At 43.7% G+C, this 23,232-nt stretch overlaps 2 protein-coding genes across 5 annotated transcripts in view; both read right to left on the bottom strand.

Annotated features, from left to right (window-relative positions):
* HJV (hemojuvelin BMP co-receptor) overlaps positions 1-13,623 on the bottom strand; it is a 90,484-nt gene extending 76,861 nt beyond the window's left edge. Inside the window, exons 1-3 of one of the 4 annotated variants that reach the window (XM_086945389.1) lie at positions 11,817-13,623; positions 11,408-11,511; positions 4,901-5,004 (exon numbers count right to left, since the gene is read on the bottom strand). The gene's annotated coding sequence lies outside the window, so the exon portion shown is untranslated. Of the gene's footprint in view, positions 1-4,900; positions 5,005-8,166; positions 8,609-11,407; positions 11,512-11,816 lie in introns of those variants that run through there. The other 3 variants (XM_086945388.1, XM_086945391.1, XM_086945390.1) reach the window with 3 other exon arrangements.
* Positions 4,946-22,914, bottom strand: LOC147677750 (uncharacterized). Its single transcript, XM_086945582.1, has 2 exons — positions 21,679-22,914; positions 4,946-5,004 (listed from the first exon to the last, which is right to left on the bottom strand). Exons 1-2 carry the CDS (start codon positions 22,268-22,270, stop codon positions 4,946-4,948), a joined length of 651 nt encoding a protein of 216 aa, XP_086801708.1. The 5' UTR covers positions 22,271-22,914.
* Between the last annotated feature and the right edge of the window lie 318 nt (positions 22,915-23,232).

The raw sequence follows: 23,232 nt of genomic DNA, 5'->3' as shown, positions 1-23,232 counted from the left end.
CTACCGAAACCAAGGTTTCATAGTCCTGAACCCACCTGAGGCCTCTTTAACCCACTACCAGACACTCGCTGTCCATTTATCTCATTCTAGCTGGTTCCCACTTTCTCCCTCTGTGACAGTTTTCTGTCTCTCGCTTTCTCTGTCTATCCCATTTGTGTGTTTTTCTTTCCCTTGCTCTCGGAAAATGTCACATGAGGAAAAATAACTGCCGGTCCTCAAAAATGAGTGCCGGTGGCCACCATCGACAACGACCAGCTCAAATTAATCACCACTGCAGGACAACTCTGGGCAGTCCTAGTGGTTAAACTCTGAGCTGTTCTTGTGAGGAAACTCTGTGCAGTCACTGCAGAAAAGTCTGAGTTGTCACTGTTGGGAAACTCTGACTGTAACTGCATGGAAACACTGAGCTATCCCAGCAGCGGAATTCTGAATTGCCTCTGCAAGGAAATTGAATTGTCACTGCCGGGAAACTCTGAGTTGTCCATGCAGGGAATTCTGAGTTGTCACTGCAGGGAAACTCTGAGTGGGAACTCTGAGTTGTCACTACGGGAAACTCTGAGCATTCCCTGATGGGAACCTTTGAGCTGTCTGTAGTCCCCGGCTCTGCCAGTGGGTTTCCTAGCACCAACCTTTCCGTCAGTTTGCAGATTCATCAGGATACTACAAGCATAGGTAGGGTTCAAAATAGACTGGACTAAATTTAACCCACCCATCGGCCCAGCCAAGGAAAACAAGCACATGGCTCTCAGGGACAGAAATAGATCCACTAACTGGGCAGCAGAGTGCGAATGGAGGGCAGTTAAAGTGCCAAGTTATGATCCTTTGAAAACAGCCTCACATCCCAGCCTGCTAATGTCACGATGCGGCCTGTGAGAATAGAAGCAATCATCTTTCCTCCCTAGCAGTTTCCTCTTTCCTCTAAGGCATTGTACGCATTCCTTTAAGCTAGTGTCATCTTTTATTACTGAGATACTGCCATTTTTCCTCCAAGACTTAGCCATCTTGCCACTTACGGCTTTGCGCACTTTCCTCCAAGACAGTATTCTCTTTCATCCAAGGCTTTAGTCCTCTTTCTTCTAAGGTATTTACCTTGTCCCTCTAAGACATGATCATCATTTCTCCAAGACATTTTTCTCTTTCTCCAAGACATTGCCATCTTGCGTCCAAGTCTTTGCCTGCTTTACTCCAAGGTTTCAGTCTAACTCTTTTAACCGCATCGCTGCGGCGGTTATTTTTCCCCTACGCGGCTTTTTTCTAAAAGCCGCGTAAGATGGCGAGCTCAGCTCGTCATCCGCACACGCCCCCCGTGGCTGATGACGAGCTGAGCTCGTCATCAGCATCGAAGGGGTTGAAAGGTTGTCTTCTTTAGTCCGAGGTGCTGTCTTCTTTCATCCAAGGCTTTGTTCTCTTTTTCCAAGGATTTTTCCTCTTTCTTTCAGGGTTTGGTAGTTTTCCTCAAAGGCGTTGCCTTGTTCAGTCTAGTCTTGAGTTTGTCAGTGTCTGCCTTTAATTTTATGGCCAGACCTGACTGCAGGTCTAAATATATTCTTGCAAATGACGTTTATAGTGGGCTTATGGAAATGCATTAAACTTCTATCTACTTGTTCTACCTAAATCTTATTTTAACTTCCAATACAGCGAACAACCTGCAAGGCCCAAATTGTTGCCATTTCTCAGTATTGAGGCAGTCACCATAAAACGTGGAGGGCCTGGCAGTTTGGGCTGGACTGTTCCCATGGGGAGCAGGTTCAAAACTGATTTTCAGGTCACTGGGTCCAAACTGGGTGGTGTGGTGAGCAAAAAAACAATGGATTTAACACAGATCTGTGAATGGGGGTGAATGTTTGATTTGCTCAGCATTCCATCCATTATCTGCTCTTTTTGCATTTGAAGCCCTAAGTTAGAAGGATATGCCAAGATGTGGGTCCCATGCACACTATGCTGCAAAATTCAAGCTAGCATGGCTGATGAGGGGTGAAACCCCAAAACCGGTCCCAGAATGCGCAGCATCAAGACTGATTTGCATATGGCTTGGACCAAACTGGGGTGGCATGGTAAGTAAAAAAACGATGGATTTAACCCTGATATGTGACTAGAGTGAATGTTTGATTTGTTCAGCATTCCATCCATCATCTGTTCTTTTTGCATTTCTGAGTATGGAGGCAGCCACCATAAAACGTAGAAACTAAGTAGCAACCCTCAGTGCATAAATGGTTAGATTAGTTGGGTCACTGTCTTTTCTCCTTTTTTCCCCTCTCTGATCAACACTATCCTCTGCATTGTCATACATGTAATTATTTCTTTTTGATTTTTCAATACTCTGTGTTTCTAATACAACTTGATGGGGTCTGAAGGCACAGTTTGTCTGGAGTTTAAAAATGTGGCACTTGGCCACCCAGCTTATATAAACATGTTTAAAAAATGTGTCTGGGATTTGGATCTGATTAAACACATATGTCCAAGGGTTTCCATGTATTTTGGTCAGTTTTATTTTTACTATGACTGCTGAAATTACCGTAATAATTGCCATAATTCTGGCACTTAATATTTATGTATGAATAGTGCTTAACCGCATCGCTGCGGCAGTTATTTTCGCACTACGCGGCTTTTTTCTAAAAGCCGCGTTAGATGACGAGCTCAGCTCGTCATCCGCACACGCCCCCCCCGTGGCTGATGACGAGCTGAGCTCGTCATCAGCATCGAAGGGGTTAATGAATAACCTTTTATTGTAAAATGTCAACCAATGCTTATGCATCTACTGTTTCTGGGGGCCGGGGTGGGGATCTGCATTTATATATAAGGAAAACTCCCATTGCAGATGAGAGCTACTATGGCAGAGTTGTCTCACTCCTAACACTTGTTATCTGAATGAGTACAACGCGTTGTAGTGAGGAGTGAGAAACACCTGCCCATTCCCTTTTACGCCTAAGCAGGAAAGTTATATGTAAATCCTCTGTGGGCTTATTTCATCTAGCAAGGTGTGCCCCACATGAAATGGAGGGCTTACAACACTATCCCCAGGTTTGTACACCCCTAGTTGTAAGCCTGCATTGACCTACTCATGACCTCTTTGGGCGGCCGGTAGTGTATTGGAGCGCTGGACTGGTCAGCCATCTACAGTTCTCCATCCCAGTTTGGGATGCTTCCTGTCTCAACCCCATAGCCAATTAAATGAACTTTTAGCCTGAAATCAATGATAGAGCACCCTAGTCACAATCTTTTTTTTCCATTTACACAAATTTCCTGCTCCTGGTTAAAAACATTTTTATTTCAATGCTCTGATCTGTTTCCTGTCAACATTGGGAGTGCCTCGATACAGGCGAACGCCCACTTAGTGTTCTAAACCAGTGGTCTTATCCTGTGGACCCTGGATGTCGGCAACGCCTACTCGGGTGCCCATGACCATTAACAAAAGTAAATAATTTTAGCAGATTAACGGATTAGAAAATATATTAAATCGAAATTTAAAATTTTAAAGCACTCTGCAGATGTAAGGAAAATGAAACTTTAAGCTAAACCTTGATTCCTAGGATTAGCGCAAGTCCAGCAAGTAGTAGAACAGAGGACTGACGGCCTCACTTGCAACACAAGTATGTGCTGACAACAAGAAAGGATGCCTTAGGGGCATAAAGGGCACAGAGTATGACATATCGCTTTGTATTTTAGAAATAAAACCAATTTCTGAAAAGCTCCAACCTTCACTATAATAGAATGTTTAATTTTTGTATATTTTTTTATTACGAAATACATTGTTTAATATTAGGTGTATTTTAAAGGTATACTAGTTTCTGTAAATTGTAAATTGTATATTTTTTTGAGGTTCAAATCATAGAAAATGCCTAGGTGAATGTCTTCTGGATTCCCTGAGATTCCTTCTGATTTCATTAATTTGATATATATTTAAAATTATTTCTGTTTTATAATCTCCCACTGTACGCCTTCAGTGATCCCAGAACCTCTTCCTATTTCTGGAAAACACCCTTCCTTCGTAAACACATATTTTAGCCATGATGCACCAGTCCTATCTTTTTTGCAGCTTTCTATTGCAGATGGGCATTTGCTCCCCATAGCATGACCACATTCCGCCAGGACATTATCAAATCAGCTCTACAAAGTAACTTCAGGTATTCTGCTGTTCTCAGTTCACACACTATTCAGAATATGTATAGTTTCTCGGTTAGTCCTAGAGGAACCCTGCAATCTGCATTGGACGTGCACTCTCTGTCTTCTAGCAGTGCTGTCTTAACGCTTGGGCATGCTGGTCAGTTTCCCGGGAGTTCCACGAGCATAGGGGCCCCATGCAGACCAGAATTTAACACAAATTTTCCGTTAAACATTTTTATTCCTGTGAGTGGACATGTAGGCAGAGCCCAGTCCACTGAATTGCCCGGGGGCTATAATGCTGTTAAATTAAGGGAATGACAGCTTCTAAGACATCTATCCGCCCAAGAGACATCTATCTGCACCTGAGACATCTATCCGCCCAAGAACTTCCAAACTTTGTCCAGTAGATACTTCAATAGACACTTCTCTAGGGGTTTAAAGTGCAAGGAACTTTTAAAGAAGTTCCACATCATTTTTAATAAATCCTGCCTGTAAACCTGGAAGGCTACATCAGATTGATATCTAGTATCAGATTGTCTAGTCGTCTTTCGTAATCTGTATATTATTTAATGGACTACCTGTATTCCCTGTTTTTGTTCACAAAACTCTTCCCTGTGCAGAATAACAAGCGGACTGCCAGAAATAAGATTCCCAGACGTTGCTGTCTTGTACTCCATCTCTTAGATGAACTTACACTTCATCCTTTTTCCTTAAACGCAAAAATTCCATCCCTCCCTCTGTTTCGAGTAGCGCACAGTTTGAAGCTCCCCCCATCACTTACAATAAGATCACTTACCCGGTTGTAGGGTCATTGGTGTCTAATTGTCTGGTTTCTCGAGTTCTATTTGGAAATTATGTAGGGTTTCTTCGCAGTTGTTAGCAGCCTTCCAACTGCATAAGCTGTTTACAAAAACATAAAACAAACCATCACCTACATGGAAGTGGTTATCCACATCCTTGTTCTTTACGGATTTCTGCACAAGAAGCACACCTGAGCAAAAAACTCAATCTCGCTTAAGCACTGTCAATAGAACCCCTAACTGGTTTTAGGGGTTCTGGTACCTGCAAAATAAGCACATTCGAGTGTATGCCTCAGCTGTACTTCGACTCCGGATTACTCCACCTTCAGCGCAATCACAGTGGAGTAGGCAGCCCCAACGCCTACACCTTCACCAAAAGTACAATCACGTCAAATGCCTCCATGTTTGTTCCAACATCCTATGTTTGATCTAACATAGACACCCCCCACACCCTACCGCCAGTAGTAACAAACTCGAACCACCAGCATCTTCAGTGTAATCACAAGGGAGCAGCCTAGGCAGCCCTGTATCTTCATTGCAGTCACACAATGGCATATGCATGGTAAGTACAAGAAAGGTGAAGCATAGCGTCCTACTGCAACATGTATTTATCTATGTTGTTATTTGTATAGCACGAACTGAGCTAGTAAGCCATGGTCACTCTAAATTGCAATGGTTGTTGGGAGGCGATCTAGTAGATTGGCAACATCATGAGGGGATTACAGAAGTACATAGCAGACAATGCATTTTTAGGCACATGGAGATTAAGTAATTTGCCCAGAATCACATGATGTTTGAGTCAAGCGCTGAGGCTGGTATTCGAACCTGGATGCCCATGTTTCAAAGTCGGCTGGTCTAGTAGCCAGGCCACATCTCCTCATCATTATCCTTTAGCATAAGTGCTAACAAGCAGGTGACTTCAATACTTAAACTGCCCCCATGTGAGCACTGAAGTATACATTCATTCACAATGGCCAGTAGCTTCATTCTGCATAAGCGAACGCCACTTGTAGCATCAGTGCACTGTGACTTCCGCACAAGTGCACAGGAACATACATATCCATTGCCTCATCACCAGTGCAGAAGATCTATAGTGCACATATCCTCAACAATCATCGAGTCAGCATGACACCGTACCATGGATTCAGAATGATACCAGTCAAGCATAACTTTTCCTGTCTTCAGTATAAGATCCCTCAAGAACAGAGACCCGATATTAGTAACAACAGCGCTAAGAGTGAACAAGCCTAAATCAATTTTTCGGAATATAGATAGTAAAGCCCCGTGGCCCCTGTCCCTAGAGCATAAGATCTTCTAAGAAACAGTCCCAACACATATATATTCATCATAGGCGCAGGTCCATCAGGACATGGTTCTTCAGGAGGGCACATCTGATCCATCAAAGGTTCTTCCATTGGACACATCCCTTGCCATCTTTAATGCCCTACAGCCAAGGGGCAGAGCCGATCAACTTAGCTTTAAACGACTCTTCAAGGCTGATTTCAAGCTGGCATCCAGCTAGATGACAAATTTTGAGCTCTCAACTCAAACTATTTCTGCTGTCTTACACCGCTATGCACCCCAGTGCACTGTAGTGCCTTGTGGGACAATGCTTTGCTCTGTACAAAATTTCTCAATAAACATTTAATAACTAAAGCCCAGAGCCCTATTAACTCTCCTTCAGCATACAAATATTAAAGAGACACCCATAGATTCTGGGTAGGGAAGAGAAAGCATTGAACCTTGAGACCTCTACCATATACTCTTCAGTGTAGAGGCTAAACAGCACATACTTGTGTCATAGTCACATTCAAACAAAGTGGCCAAACACCTGTTCATGCAAACAAAAACACACTGAGCTGAGCAAATATCCACACCATCAACTTACCAAAACAGAGGGTATATCCAGAGTAGGTGCACCTTCTGAAAGGGTATGGCGGCACCCGGGGGTACGACTTCAGCACATTGAAGCACAGTCTGAATTCCTGTATAGACAGAACTTTATTGCTATGCGCCTTCAACCTTAGCATGTTCGACTAAACCAACCTTCATATCTTATATATATATATATATATATATATATATATATATATATATATATATATATATATATATATATATATAACTATACATATATATCTTACTATAGCTTTTTTTAAAGGGTGCCTTCAGCAAAAGAGTACCTGGAAAAAGAGCTTCTGTGAGTAAATCTTCAGCATAAAACCTTCCAGACATAAAGCTTCAACACTGATACCTTTAACTTCAAAATACTCGGCCTTAAAGCTTCAACCGAAGTATTTTCCAACGTAGAAAGCTCCATCTTACTGCCCCAGTGCTTATGCCATGCACATAAGAACAGTTAAGTAGGGAGCTTCATTCCCTGCACCTTGAGCATTATATGGTCAGCTCTAATGCTTCGATGCCTAAACCTTAAGCATAAACACACTATAGGACTGTAATGCCTATGCTATCAGCATAATAACACTCATGCTTCAACGGATATACCATTGCCATTAGAAGATAAAGGCTCAGAGGTCAAATGCCTTTGCTATGAGCATAAGAACATTCGCACTTAGACCTTCAATGCATAGATTTTCAACATAAGCAGAGTAAAGGATAGAGTTTGGCATAAGATTTAAGTTTAAAGCTTCGCCAAATATACCCTCAACATTAGAGGACTCGGCCACAAAGTGCCAATACATATGTCAACAACATAATAATAATTGTGAATGCAGAGCTGTACACATGTACCTTCGTTACAAGACCACTCCTCATAAAATGTAAATACCTAAGACTTTAGCTTAATTACGCTGGAGAATATAACTTAAATGGTTATACCTTTACAATAAGGGCACAGGAACTTAGAGCTTCAATGCCTGTCCCTTCAGCATAAGAGAGTACAGGCACAGACCTTCAGTACCCAAACCTTACACATAAGAACAAGTGAGTATTCAGCTTATTGAGCCCCCAACTTCCAGGTAAGAACATTCAGGCATAAATGCTCCATGCCTACACGTTTAACATAAGAACACATGAGCCTAGAGCTCCAATGCCTTTACATTTCGCATAAGATTAAGTGGACATAGACCACTGATGCCTTTAACTTCTGCATGAGAACGCGTGCACAGAGACCTTCAATGCCTTACGTGAGAATAGATCATCCATCCATGCCTTTAACTTTAGCATAAGAGCAGATCGCCATAAAGCCTGCCTGCGCCTTCGGCATAAGAACACTCAGTCACAGCCTTGGAAGCACTTGTACCTTCAAAATGAAATCCTTCTTCACCAACCTCCTTTTGTATTGTACTCCGCATAAGCGCATAGAGTGGAATACACCGGTGCACAGGCCCACTGGAGCTCCTGTGGGCCAAGGATGTTGATCAGTCAGTGCGGCGGTGCACCAGTGCTCGAGATAGACCCAGCAATGATTCTCCCGCCTCTCTCTGGTGGTGATGCAAGCTGGCCTCCTCGCAGCGGGCATCTGCTGCCACCCATCAAAGGGCCTGCGCTATGCAAGCATTGGCATCCCTCTCTGCTGCAGAGCCAGAAGCGCCGCTGCACCTGTTTAACTGGAGCTGGGCATTTTTTTTACAATTCTCCAGCAGGCAACCCTATCCTGTGACTGCCACCATGCTCTGGAAGGGGGTGGGTGGCAAAAGTCCGAAAATAGCCAAGTGGAAGCAGCCCATCTGGACTGTCAGGCTTACTGTTAGTGAATAACCTGGAGGGCTGGGGTGGAGTCAGACTTATGTTAGCCTCTGAAATTGAATTGCCTCTGCAACAGATCTGAACGTTGGTTTGCCACCCGACCAGCATTCTCGAGCCTGGCTGGGATTTTCTTGCCAAAAAAGGTCAAATAAAAATCTTTACAATCAGGAATGTTTTCACATTTGACGTATAAAGATGTATACACATCATAAGTATGTTGATGCGGTCAAGACCATTTCAAAATGAAGTTTAAAGCAAATCGAGGCAGAACTGGAATGTTTAAAAAAAATGGCAGGAGAGGATTTTTTTGTGCATATTTATATAGCTCAAACTCGACCGAAGGTATTGGAGCACTTTACATCAGCACATTCATTTTTGGTAGGAACAGGGATAATAAGTGATTTGCCCAGAAGCACACGATGTGAAGCCAACCCCGAGGCTCGAACCTTGGTTTCCCAGCTCCAAAGTCGGCAGTCTAGCCCTGAGACCACATCCTCTCCTCTCTTTTGCTCAAACTGCTAATACAGTATCCATGCCTGGCACTTTCAGAAACAGGCACAATGGCCTTTCTTTTAGAAATGTAGCAACCCAACTGCAACCCACCCAAATTTCCAAATGGGCATCCCCACCTCCCAATGTTAGTGCATCAGCAGAATGCAGGAAACGGTGCTGCTGAGGAACTTTGATACTGTTACAATTCCAGGAAGTGTGTAATTCTGTGGGTGGTGGAACCCAGAAATGCAAACACTTTCGAGGTGCATTGAACCCTGTGCTACTGAGTAACTCAAGTTTAGTAAAAAAGAGCAAATAATCATGGCTGAAAGTTCAGGGCCATAAATTGGTTCCTATTTGTGTGAGTTGGGCATAGAAGTAAACGTCTACCAAGTACGGTTCTCCGCTTTATCTTCTTTGACGCCGAGTGATGAATATAATCGATCATTCGCTAATTTTTGGCTTAAGGTCAATCCAATACTTCAGTGATTGAGCCTAGCCCGACCAGGACGAACAAACTCTTCCAATTGGAGTTACTACAAAGCTGGAAGATTCAGGAAATAATTACATACAATGTAACTCCCCATCCCAAACTACCCTCCCCAACCAAGGCTGGTGAAGGTAAAGGGAGAGGATGTGGCGCAACAGCCAGAGCTGCCAACTAGGGAGCTGGGGATCCAGTTTGGAGTCTCAGAGTTGGCACAACATCCTGTGATTCTGGGCAAATCAAGTAATCTCCCCATGCCCGTGGACAGTACCTGGATGCCCTCACGGGTGATAAGCCGTACTATTTGAATCTACAAACTTTAACCGTTAGTTGCAACTTGCCAAGTGAAGTTGACCTGCTGTTTTCAGATGAGTCGCTCAGAGGTTCTGAGGAAAGGGTTATTTTCAGCTGCAGGTCTCCATTGTCCACTGCTGAGTCTTCACTGGACAGCTGGTGGAGAAAATGTAACTCACTACTCAGTACTACATAGAGGGTAATATTCTACGCTCTTCCAGCGTATAAGGGCTTTAGGGGAGAGACAGAGAGGTGGATTTAGGTGTTGCTGGTCTTCTAGAAATCCCTCTTTTCAGCATTAACTGGCATTAGAGGCTGGATTCACTCCTCTGGGCATTAACTAGCATTAGAGGCTGGATTCACTCCTCTGGGCATTAACTAGCATTAGAGGCTGGATTAATCACACTCTGTCACTAGTAGACCATTCTGCCCCAAAAGGGTGTAATTTAAATGCCCAGAGCAGGGAGCCAGGGAAATCGTGGTTTGCCTACCACGGCTTACTCTAGCTAAAATGTTGATTGCAGTCATTCAAGCATTACTACAAGCACTTAGTAAGTAACAACATTTACACTACAATATACTCATTTAAAGGCCATACCTAAATGGACTATACAGGAATGCACCGGGGTCCCATGTTCCAGAAGGCTGTTCCTTGCAATGTACTCTTAAAGGGTTTTAGAAAAAAAGCAGCTACGTGTATCTGTTCATCCAAAAGTTCAGTCCTGAGACAAAACACAAAGTACTGCTGCACCATCTGCCCCTGTGCTTAGGCATTAGTATTGGCAGCTAGTTCTGTTCTTATACAAGACTGTCACAGAGGGTTGCAGATCAGTGTCTCATATGCTCCCTCAAACAACTCATCCTTTAAAATCACAACCATTGTTTTTCTGCTATTATGTGCCGCAGCATTATCTGCATAGTTATGGATTTACCACACTGGCCACATAATCGACTATCTGCTGCATAATTTGCAGAGCCCAATGGCACCAAAGTAAATTAAAAAGTGCCATACTTGGTGTTGCAAAGTGGCAAATGACTAGCAAATATATCACCTCCTGAAAGCCACAATAATGTATTACATTGATTCTAACAAGGTAAACATTTAACCCAGACAGTATTATTATGTGCTAAAATGCCAAAATAAAGAAATAATACCACTACATGATGTGTTGCGTAATACTGCATAATTTACCTTTCTGTATTGGATAATTTAATCAAACCTCCTGCATAATTAGGGCTCCAGTGATACATAACAGTATTCACCCTGTTTAAAAGTTACTGTTCTTTTGTAAACAAAAAAGTTTAACGTTTTCAAGTACTGATAAAAAAAATCTTACAAATCGCTTATAATAGGGGTTGGACCTTTTTTCAAAGGCCCATACATTTTGGCACTTAAAGCAGTTGGCTTATATGGAAGTAAATTATTTTGTCCAGAATCGCACAATTGATCAAGTGGTTAAGCTGAGACTAGACCATGTCTTCTGGATCAGCCGCTACACACCATTATATTGATTTTACTCACCTTTAGATGATCATGAAAAACGTTCTGCAATAAAGTCTCTAAACCAGCCAATCCCCCGTACATATGTATATCTGATCATTTTTTTCTGGTGGCAGAATGCTACCCTGGGAAGCAGAGAGAGAAAGTTGGTTGCCAGTGAGGAGCACGGCTCAACAAGTGTTCGAGTAACATTGAGTTGGTTTATTAAGGAAAAAAGATATTTCAAATTATTGCGTGTGCTGTATTTGACCATTATTTTACGACAAAAAATTGGTCATTAATCTATGTCAAAGTGACAAAAAGTTGAACACAGCAGAATTTTAAGCTTAGATCTACCTGGCTTTTACCCACTGCAAAGCAGCACAATTTGAACCAACTAACTCCACAAAAGCAATTGCACGAAGCTCTGTGACATGAATATTTCACTTACGATCATGTTTTCCCCAAGTCTGTGATGTCTCGCAGTCAATTCGTCAATTTAACTTTTACACCATGCGAAAATATTGGTGGGGCGAGAGCTGTTTACTAATTTACACCGTCAAAGCAGTACACTTCCTTGATGTGAGTTATTGTTACTGTTGACACTGCACATTGAGGTTGTAGTCAATTGCTGCAAGGTGTTGTTATTATCGATTGCTGAAAGATGTATTGTTGGAGTCAATGCTGCAACTTGAGGTTTAGTCAACTACTGCAAGGTGTAGTTATTGTCGATAGCAACAAAATATATTGTTGGTGTTGATGCTGCAACTAGAGTTGTATTCAATTACCGCAAGGTGTAGTTTTTGTTGATTGCTACAAGATATATTGTTGGTGTCGATGCTGCAAATTGAGGTTGTAGTCAATTACTGCAAGGTGCAGTTATTGTCGATTGCTACAAGATATATTGTTGGTGTCCCTGCTTCAACTTGAGGTTGTAGTCAACTACTGCAACGTGTATTTATTGTTGATTGCTACAAGATATACTGTTGGTATCCCTGCTGCAACTTTAAGTTGTAGTCAACTACTGCAAGGTGTAGTTGTTGTTGATTGTTACAAGATATATTGTTGGTGTTGATGCTGCAACTTGAGGTTGTAGTCAATTACCGCAAGGTGTAGTTATTGTTGATTGCTACAAGATATATTGTTGGTGTCGATGCTGCAACTTGAGGTTGTAGTCAACTGCCGCAAGGTGCAGTTATTGTCGACTGCTACTGTTGATGCTCCAACTTGGTGATGTTCTTTCTGATTACTAGTAGATTTATATCACAGTCGATGCTGCAACTTAAGGCTATTGTTGATTGTCGCAAGGTGTTGTCCTTGTTGACTCCAGGAGGTTTACCACTAGTATCAATGCTGTGAAGTATCTTTACTGTCAATGCCATGGGTTGACCTGCCAGATGTTACGGTTGATTGTCGCAAGGTTTGTTTTAGTTGACTCCAGGAGGTTTGCCACTAGTATCGATGCTGTAAAGTATGGTTACTGTCAATGCCATGGGTTGACCTGTAAGGTGTTACAGTTGATTGACGCAAGGTGTATCCTTACTGAGGCCTCCCTGATTGTCAGGACTGAAATCTCAGCTGCACCAGCAGTATCCGCCGCCCCACAATTCAGTCCAAACCCCAATTTCCAAACTGGGTATGTTTCCAGAAGACATCGAGGGTGCAGGGTTTCTCAAACTCACCTAACTTGGTAGGGTATGGCCAGCTCGAGGCCCATGCAGAGTGCGCGCCCAGACGCTCAGTCTTTGCGGGACGAGCAGCCCCGGTCTTCCTCGCTCGCTCTCTGCAGGCCCCCTCTCCGTTGCCAGATGGACTCTAATCCCACTCTCAGCTCTCCAGAGGTTCCCGGCAGATGTGCGCAGCAACAACTGCTCAGATTCAGGCCCCGCGCGCAGGGAGTGATGATGTCATTGGCGCCAGGACCAAAGAGCTCACTTTTTGGAAGTCACGGAGAGCCCCCCGAGCGCGTCCATCGACCCTCTCGCGCAGGTTCGGGGAGGGGGTTTAACGTGGCCGCTGGGGGACAAGCCTGGCCGGCAGTCAATGCGCACTGCTCGCCGAGTCCAGAGTTTCCCCGGAGTTTGAGGAGCGCCCTGGCTGTCCCGATGTGCGTGCTGCCGTCGGATGCTGTCAGTCCATCTGTTCACCTCCTTTCCCCCACCTCTCCGCTTTTCTGGAGAGTGGCTGCGTCTTTCTCGGTGGGGCGCGAGGACTGACACTGCCCGGATAAATCAACAGCGCGACGCACCTGCTCCGCAGCCAACAACTGCACTCGGCCGCGCGGTGCGCGCGGGGGGCACGTGCTGCTGCTGGAGGCAGGAACGGGCCCCGTGGAGTGGGCGTGTGAGGGGAGGGGAGAACCAACGGGGCTACAGGGGGCTAAAAAAAGACTCCACAGATGGACGAGGAGGCTCAGGGCTCAGAAGGGGGTCCCAACCCTGCACGAGAGCCGACGAGGTAGTTCAGCAGGTTCGGCTCTCGTTGCAGAGACCCGCGTGCAGCCTGCAGCAAACCTCAGGCTCCAACGGTTGATATATAGCGCGACACGCACAATAAAGTTATCGTGTGCAGCGTGGGGGTGCTAATATGGACTAATTCTCAATGCTGGTATTAACGGACAGGAAAAAAATATTCTTGCATTGCTTGAACAGTTATTGATTTTCTGTAAAATGTTGCTTTTCCTCTGCCCCAATTTTTCTTTCTATAAAGAAAAAAGACAAATGCACTGTGAGTAAAGCTCCACATTCGGACCACCTGACATGATTCCAAACCTGAACAGAAACTCGTCAGTTTCTTTTCGGAAAAGACGCCTGGGGCCTCATTTATGAGAAATGACGCATCGCTGCGTGAAAGCAGCGATGCGTCACTTCTCAGTGCGCACTCCTTGCGACATTCCTGATGCGTCATATTTAATGTATGACGCATTATGTCGCAAGGAGTTACAGATACGTCAGTATTTCTGACGTATCTGTAAGCGCAAAAGTGACGCATTGATGGAGTGTGTCACAAAAGTGACGCAACTCCAGCAATGGGCCCTTTCACATGGGGCAAGGCCCATGTGAAAGGGCCTGCGTCAGTTTTACGCCTGCTGTGAGGCAGGCGCAAGATTTTGACGCAATGGCGTCCTAAAAGTGACGCAGTGAAATCTCATAGATTTCACTGCGTCACTTCTACGACCCTTCCTTGCGTCAATACGCCCCCCTTGCATACATTATACCTGGCGCAGGTATAATGTGGCGCAGGGGTTTACAAAGTGACGCATCTGCCTAGATGCGTCACTTTGTAAATATGGCGCAACAAGGCTCATTTTTTATGCCACTGGTGCGTCACAAAAAGTGACGCACCGGCGGCATAAAAGTGACGCACAGCCTCATAAATGAGGCCCCTGGTTTCCTAGGCCACCCATCCCGCCTCACAATTGTGTTCAGAGGCAATTATTGCGTACCACTATATTTCGTAAAGTAAATGTTTGGAAACACATCAATAAATAGACCTATATTTGTTATACTTTGCGCCAGTTTTGTGTCATATAAATGATACAAATGCGGTACAAAGTGTTGTGGTGGAATTAAAAATCATGATTTGTGTTTGAAATCCTCTAAAGACAAAGTAGTTTTGCGCTGTTTTGGGTCAAGGGGTCATACCATGGGTGATTTAGGGTGAACTCAGGCAATCACCCAATGGGTTTTGAAGTAAATCCCTTTCTACAACAGTTGTAGAATGGATTTGAACCAAAAAGCTACGCCTCCTTGAGCAATTTTCACAAGTCTCCACATTTTTCTAGCAATGCATGTGGGCTGCACTGTTCAGCACACTACAAACTGAGAACAGTATAAACTGATAGTTTTTGTACAAAACGGATCCACTTTTAGTGCAAAATATGTCCCTGACAAAAGACAGAACATTCCTGCTGCTCTATGGTGTACATGTGCATTCATTGGTGCCTGGCAGCCTAAAGTGTGCCAGCACTGGGCGAGAGAAGCACAGCTTTTCTCTCAGCCTTTGATGCAACACAACTTAGGTTGCTAAGCTACATTAGGCCCGAGCTTTGTAAATCATCTTTGTAGTACAAGGATCTAAATCAGTGGTCGAAGTGGGGAAAAAAAAGTAGGGGAACTGTGGGTGGAAAATCAGGGGGCAGGAATAACCAAAGATTGAATCAGTGGGCGGAGTCAGGGGCGTGGCTAGAAATAGCAAAACATACCAATTTTTAGTACGTTTAGCATTTCACTGACCAGTTACAGCTTATAACGTTATTTAATTAAAACAATGGATAAACATGTTTGAGGTTTAATTCAGGAAAAAGCAAACAGTCATAGGGAATACAGGTTTATGTAAAGCGTGTGGAATATAAGCAGGAACAACATGTTACCTTAATGCTTTTACTCAATGTTCAGAAATCCATGATTATTTTTTGTTTCAAACATTGAGGTCATGAATACAGGGCTCCTCCTGTACACATGTGTTAAGCAGGGCTCAGAAGAGAAAGGGACTCTTCAGGAGAATCTAGACTCACGGAAACCCACAAAGGCTCCTTCATATTCATGTCACCAGCTAGCTGCTCAATCATAATATAGCAAAAAGAACAACTGAATGCAGAACAATATCATACATTCACCCCAGTACAGAGATCTGGGCCTAAGTCCATTGTTTCTTTGCTCACCATGCCATTCCAGTTTGGACCCAGCCATATGCAAATGAGTCTAGATTCTGCGCCCAATGGGAACAGTCCTTCTCCTGCCCCCGTCACCGCTCCTGCCCCCGTCACCGCTCCTGCCCGTCACTTCTCCTGCCCCCGTCACTTCTCCTGCCCCGTCACTTCTCCTTCCCCCATCTCTTCTCCTGCCCCCGTCTCTTCTCCTGCTTCAGTCTCTTCTCCTGCCCCGTCACTTCTCCTGTCCCGTCACTTCTCGTCCCGTCACTTCTCCTGTCCCCGTCACTTCTCCTGTCCCCTTCACTTCTCCTGTCCCCTTCACATCTCCTTCTCCTGTCCCTTTACTTCTCCTGTCCCTTCACTTCTCCTGTCCCTTCACTTCTTATCCTGTCCCGTCACTTCTCCTGTTCCGTCACTTCTCCTGTCCCGTCACTTCTCCTGTCCCGTCACTTCTCCTGTCCTGTCACTTCTCCTGTCCCGTCACTTCTCCTTCTCCTGTCCCGTCACTTCTCCTGTCCCGTCACTTCTCCTGTCCAGTCACTTCTCCTTCTACTGTTCCCTTCACTTCTCCTTCTCCTGTCCCGTCACTTCTCCTTCTCCTGTCCCTCCCTTCTCCTTCTCCTGTCCCGTCACTTCTCCTTCTCCTGTCCCTTCACTTCTCCTGTCCCTTCACTTCTCCTGTCTCCGTCACTTCTCCTGCCCCTGTCACTTCTCCTGTCCCGTCACTTCTCCCGTCACTTCTCCGTCTCCTGTCCCGTCACTTCGCCTTCTCCTGTCCCTTCACTTTTACTGTCCTTTCACTTCTCCTGTCCCTTCACTTCTCCTGTCCCTTCACTTCTGCCCCGGTCACTGCTCCTGCCCCCGTCACTTCTCCTTCTCCTGTCCCCGTCACTTCTCCTTCTCCTGTCCCTTCACTTCACTTCTCCTTCTCCTGTCCCTTCACTTCTCCTTCTCCTGTCCCTTCTCCTGTCCCTGTCACTTCTTCGAGTGGAGGATGGGCACATTTACTTATTTTGCTTGGTGTGCATCAGAGGTTTACTGCAAAATGGGGGGCATTCTAATTTTCTGACTACTCCCTTGGTTGGATGGAGCAGTTAAGGCCGCTCTTTTAGGGAGTGCAAAGGACACTCTCATCACATGCTGCTTGCCATTATAAGTGTAGTTCAAAGTTCGAGGCATTTTGATTTTCTGGCTTCTCCCCTGAGCAGAGCCTCACACCTTAAAGGCCACAGGATCGCAGAGGAGGGCTTAAGATCACGTTGTCCTCCAGTTAAAGGGGTCTGGCAGTTTAAAGGAAAACCCCGTTCTGTTTATCAAGACCTGTATTTCGAACAATCCCCAACAATAGGCATCCCATGATGTTCCCTTGTTCAATTACGTCTGCTGGGTGTTGAGACTAATGTAATATTCGCCGGATTTCCCCTTTAATACATCACGTACCGAGCAGCAAAACACACTTATAAAAACACAGCTTAGAGCACTAAGCAAAATATATATTCCATAAAACGCATTAGAAGAAGCAGGCACCTTCGGGCACGCCTTTGACAGCCACAAGTGTTTTTACAAGAATACTGTCTATAAAAATAGCTTGATCGAATGTAATGCTTTTCCTCGCCTCCTCAGCGTCGTGGACGTCAGGGTTGTGTTTTCCAAACAGCAGATTACACTGCCCACAGCGCACCTCTCACGCCCCAGCGGGAATGTTTTAAAGTTTTGATTACACATTTGTGGACCCATCTCGTATATTTGTTGCACAACGAGCCATGGCCTGCACCCAGATACCAGAGACACCTCATGCAGATCTCGCTGGCATATGCTAAAGGCAGGCAGCGGGCGGGCGCATTGTCATTTCAAAGGAGATAATCAACCTCAATCGGAATGACAATGGGTCTGCCCGCAGTCTGTGCGAGCTCAGGGAGGGGCTGCTGCAGCCTCTGGAGTTCAACAGAGAATGCGAGCAGCCCCTGGAAGCTGGAAAAAAAGTTACGTTTTTAGTAGGACCATTCTCTCCGTCCCGGGATGCTTTTTTCAAAGAAAGAAGTAGGGGAACGGGCTGAAATTATTTTTAGAAGTAGGGGCACGCCGTGCCCTTCCGTCCCCGCCCACTTCTACCGCTGATCTAAATAGAAACCACACAGTTATTAACATGTTTGTTCAACTGATGTCATGAACTGTGTGTCCTCCTGGCACTAAATATCAAGATATTTATTTGAATTTGATCTCTACATCTATTGAGAAATTGTCGCTTTTGACTTTGGATACAAAAGTTGAGATTGTCCTAGCCTATTAAAGACACGGAAACATGTATTATGCAGTCTTTTATCGCTTTATTTTTACGGCAGACAAGCAAGAACTACGTTTCCTATCAAACGAGAGAGAAAGAACTACAAAATGACATCACAATGGCAACACCAATCAGATGTCGAGTAACTCAATAATAATGTTGACTGCGAACAGCAAGTCCTCTTTTCTTGAAGCAAAAAGTTAAACAGGTGAAGAAGTAAACACAAGAACTGAATAAAAGTTAAATAACATGATGAAAAAAATCCATAAAACAGTCCATGAAGAAATGTTTATGATGCAAACTACACGGGTAAAGAAATCCATGCTGACGTTCTAAATCCTGTATGAGAGAAAATCCCCCATCCAAATTAGGAGGAAGTGTTGATGGAAGGAGCTGGTACTGCAAAAGAATAGCAGCAGGGAGGGTTAAATTATAGTGGTGGGATAATACTCGCCTCCGTGTCTTTAATAAAATCTAGCCTGTCAGACACCAATGCTAGGAAAATATTAATTTATTTCAAGACACGCAGACTCCTATAATGCATGTTCAAAGCATTGCAATAACAGAATCAGAAACATGAGCAATAGGTTTGCAATAAAAAGTTCTAAAAGTATTTTATTTGACCAATCTGCAGATTTGAGAATATCATGTAAAGAAGCCTCAGGCCAAAAAGCCCAAGAACCCATGGCTCCTCTGGCTGAATGGGCGGCAAAAGAGTCAATGTTAATACCAGCTAGTGACATAATCCAATTGACCCAAAGGGCAAGGGTAGTGGAAGAAATGGGCTTATGAGGATTATGAAAGGAAATGATTAATTATGAGAAAGATGAGGATATCAAATCTGCAGTACAAGCAACATACTGCTTTTAAACAATTTCCAAGGCACAATTTATGTTGGAAAGGGAAAAAGGGATAACAAACTGAAGGCAAATTGGTTTTTGCTATGTCTGTGAACTTGAAAGGATACACAGAGGGAAGAGTAAGAAGAAGAAGGCACATCCAAAGCGTTCACATCTGAAACACCTTTCAAATAAATTAGGCAAAGAAGCATAGTGAGTTTGGCAGAGAGTTGTTTGAGAGAGAATGATACATTGTCCTGCCATGAAATAAAAAGTTGGAGCACCAAATTGACATCCGAAATTGTATTGTAGTAAGGGAACTGTAGGTTTAACATGTCCTACTGCCTTTAACAGATGACAAATTAAGGGATGTTCGCCAGTGGGTCTACCATCCACTGAATGATGCTCGGCTGAAATAGCTGATCTGTATGTATTGATAGTGTGGTAAGCTTTACCCTGAGATGCTAAGGTAGCTAAGAAATTAACAATTAATGTGACATCAGCTGAAAAAGACTCGGAGTCCCTGTCCATATATCGGCTACACCGGGCCGCCTGGCCGATCTGTAATATTTAATGTGCTCGGAGCCCATGACTGTTGAATGAGCCTGATAGCTTCCTCCGAAATTCCTGGGGTTCTCCAAGAAGACCTGAAATCCTCCAAGTGAACAAAACAAGAAAGCCCTATAAAATCGTGTTTTGTGGTTGACCCAGAGGGTTGAGCAGTAAATCGGGAAATGGAGGAATCCAAACAGGAAAATCTGAGGCCATCTCCAACAGAGTGGGATACCAAGGTTGGGCTTGCTAAAATGGAGTGACTAGAACTAGAGAAAATCACTGTATGCGAGCCTGAGCCAGAACTCTTGCAATAAGGAAAAAAGAGGAAAGGCATAAGGAAGAGGTTGAGGTGAAGATTGGAGTAAAGTATCTGTAGCTACGGCTTGAAGATCTGGTCTCCGACTGAAAAAAGAAGGGAGCTGAGATTTGAGGTGAGAAGCAAAGAGATCTATCAACATTCTGCTGAAGGTGGAAGAAAGACGATTGAACACAGAAGGGTTCAACTGCCAATCGTTGGTATCCTGAAAGTGTCCGGAATACCTTTCTGCCACTACGTTTAATTTACCTGGAAGATAAACAGATTGTCCTGAAAGATTGTGTTTAATGCAATAATTCCAAAGGTGTTTGGCAAGATCTGCAAGAACCTTGGACTTTGTCCCACCGAGGTAATTGATATATCAGACAGTCGTCAGATTGTCCATGCGAAGAAGGATGGTGCAACTTACATTTTCTTTGTTAAATGACTGGAAGGCAAAGGAACCTACAAGCATCTAAAAACTGTTGATATGCAAGAAGGACTCCTTTAGCGAGCATCGCCTCCAGTCAAGAACTGGCCGCATCTTGCGCCCTAACTGGTCCAACTTGCATCAGATTCCAATACAAGATCTGAGAAGGCAGAGAAAATAGATCTTCTGTTCCATGCATCTAGATGTTAAAGCCACCAAAAAAGCTCTTCTTTTGACTTTTGGTCCAGGGAAAAGGGATTTGAATAGGCTAGACCTTTGCAAAGATGTTGAATCTTTATTAGTTGAAGAGCTCGATAATGGAGAGGGCCCGGAAAGATAGTTTGAATTGAGGAGGCTAAAAGGCCTACTAAACAGGCTAAATACCTGAGGGAGAAGTAAGGAAGATTTAAAGAGTGGCAGGTCTCTTCCTTTATGAGAGGCACCTTGTGTGGAGGAAATTGAAGTATAGAACAGGAAGTGTCTATCAGGAAACCAAGGAATTCCAACTGTTGAGCAGGTATTAAAGCTGACTTTTGTATGTTTATAAGAAAACCCATACAAAACAGGACATTTTGACAAAGATGTAATGAGTAATAAGAAGATTCTCGTCCTGTACCATGATGAGAAAATCATCGAGATAAATAATAAGACGAATACCTTGAGCTCTGAGAAATTCTACCACCAGTATGAAAATCTTGGTGAAACACCAAGGGGCTGAAGACAGAGCAAAGGAAAGAACTTTGTAACAATAGAAATAATTTACCCATTCAAAATGGACATATTTCATGTAAGAAGGATGAATAGGTACAGTCAGATAAGCGGGCTGAACCTCCAGTCTGACCAGCCAATTGTCTTGAATGAGAATGTCTTTCAGATGTAATATAGTTTCCATTTTGAAGTGATGATATACTACTAAGTCGTTGAAAGTTGTTGGATTTAAGACCAAACTAAATTTCTTGTTCATTTTCTGCATGAGAAAAATGGTGCTGAGGAATCCCGAAGGATCGAAGGGAATCTGTTCTATAACCTGTTTGTAGAGAAGACACTGAATTTTGTTGTATATGAGGCTGTTTTGCTCTAGGGCAAAATGGAGAGGAAGAGAGAGATGATGTTGAACCGAGGGTTTGGTAAAACTCTATGAAATAAAATGGAACTGATTGGATTACCCAGGGATCTGTGGTGAGAGAAAACCATGAGTTGTGAAATACACCCAGTCAGCCTCCTACTGGAGAAAAGCCAGAACTAGAAACACTTACCTGAATACTGTTCTCCTTTGTTGCTGTAGCCTCTGGACTGGTAAGATATGGCACGGCGGAGGTAGAATGGAGGCTTATATCCAGAATAAGAGTCAGATTGACCTTGTCGATTGAAGGAACCTCTTTTGGAGGAGTGGCCGGCAAAGAGGCTCCGACCTTTCCTGGCCCTGCAAAAACCAGAGGAGAAAAAAATCTTAAGAGACATCTGAGCCTTGTCCATGGTGGCAAATGTAGAAACATATTTACCTAACTCCTTGATAAAAGAGTCACCAAATAATAGTCCCATGGCAAAAGAATCTTCTTCTATAGAGGCTAAAGAAGCTAACTTAGGGTCAATTTTTAATAAGAGGCTTTTACTTCTTTCCAAAGAAACATGCGCATTGGTATTACCCAGAATGCAAATAGCGACTTGTGCCCAATTGGAGAGAGTATCAGGATCAATGAGAATACCATCTATCTTGGTCTCCTCAGCCAAGTCAAAAAGTCTGGTAAGAGGACCGACCAAATCCAGCGTTCTAAACTGGCAGTTTGACCGGCCTCTATCCACTCCCTTTTTTGGGTCCTTGCCAAATTTGGTGAAGAGCATGAGCATATTGTGATCAATGATAGGAGTCGCAGTAATATTACTAGGGAGGAAAGGACAGGGACATTCAGATTTTTATTTATTCCTGCCAGATGAATCTACCCCATTGCGAAAATAAGAAGATACATACTCTGCCACATGGTCGGCAGGGAAATACTCGGTTGAATTAGGAAGGTGAATAATTGAGGGGTTGACTATGGGTTCACCAAGATGGTCCACTAAATCATAAGACACAGGGTGAGGCACACCACAGTCAAGAGGAGAAATTTTACGCCTTTTTTCTGGGGGCCCATAAATATTAGGATCAGCAGATCCATCCATATTATCTGTATCATCCAAGATAAAATCACCATCCTCATCAGTGTCTCTTAAGTGGGATATGATAAGGGGAAAGGAAGGAGTACCTGATTTTGAAACCTCTCGGGGGGAGGACCAACTTTTACTGAAACGCCTAAAGAGGATCCAGAGGTCACTGCACGTTTTCTGCTCCTGCAAAAAGAGCCTTCATTAGAAGAAGCAAACATTTTTGATAAAGAGGCGTCCAATGTTTTAGAAACTTCCAACATAGAGACTGAAAAAGTCTGTTTTACAGATTTTTTAATAAAATGTTTTAAATTATCTTTGAATTGTTGGGAATCTTCCTCTCCAGGCATGGTAAAGATACCAAACATATTATTTCCTATGAAAATAGAGGGTTGAAAATTAAGCAAAAAAGAAAGGAGCGTGTATAAGAAAGGGGAGTTGAAGAAGGAAGGCAAACTCACAAGAGCGAGGGCAGAGGAAAAACGACGGCCACACCAGATGGCAGTCCCAGAAACACAAGCTCCGAGAGGAGGACACCTAAGCGAGAGAAGCACAGAGCAAATGCGTGTCGAGAGCGGGAATAAGAGAAAAACTGCAGTAGCTGTTGAGTGCTGCTGAGTTAAAACACTGAGAACTCACATAACGACACTGATAGAGCGTTGAGAAGC

The sequence above is a fragment of the Lissotriton vulgaris genome, chromosome 12 (genome assembly GCF_964263255.1).
Source record: "Lissotriton vulgaris chromosome 12, aLisVul1.2, whole genome shotgun sequence".
In the NCBI taxonomy this organism is placed as follows: Eukaryota; Metazoa; Chordata; class Amphibia; order Caudata; family Salamandridae; genus Lissotriton; species Lissotriton vulgaris.
Note: the sequence above shows the minus strand (reverse complement) of the source record. Positions and strands in the feature narration are given on the sequence as shown.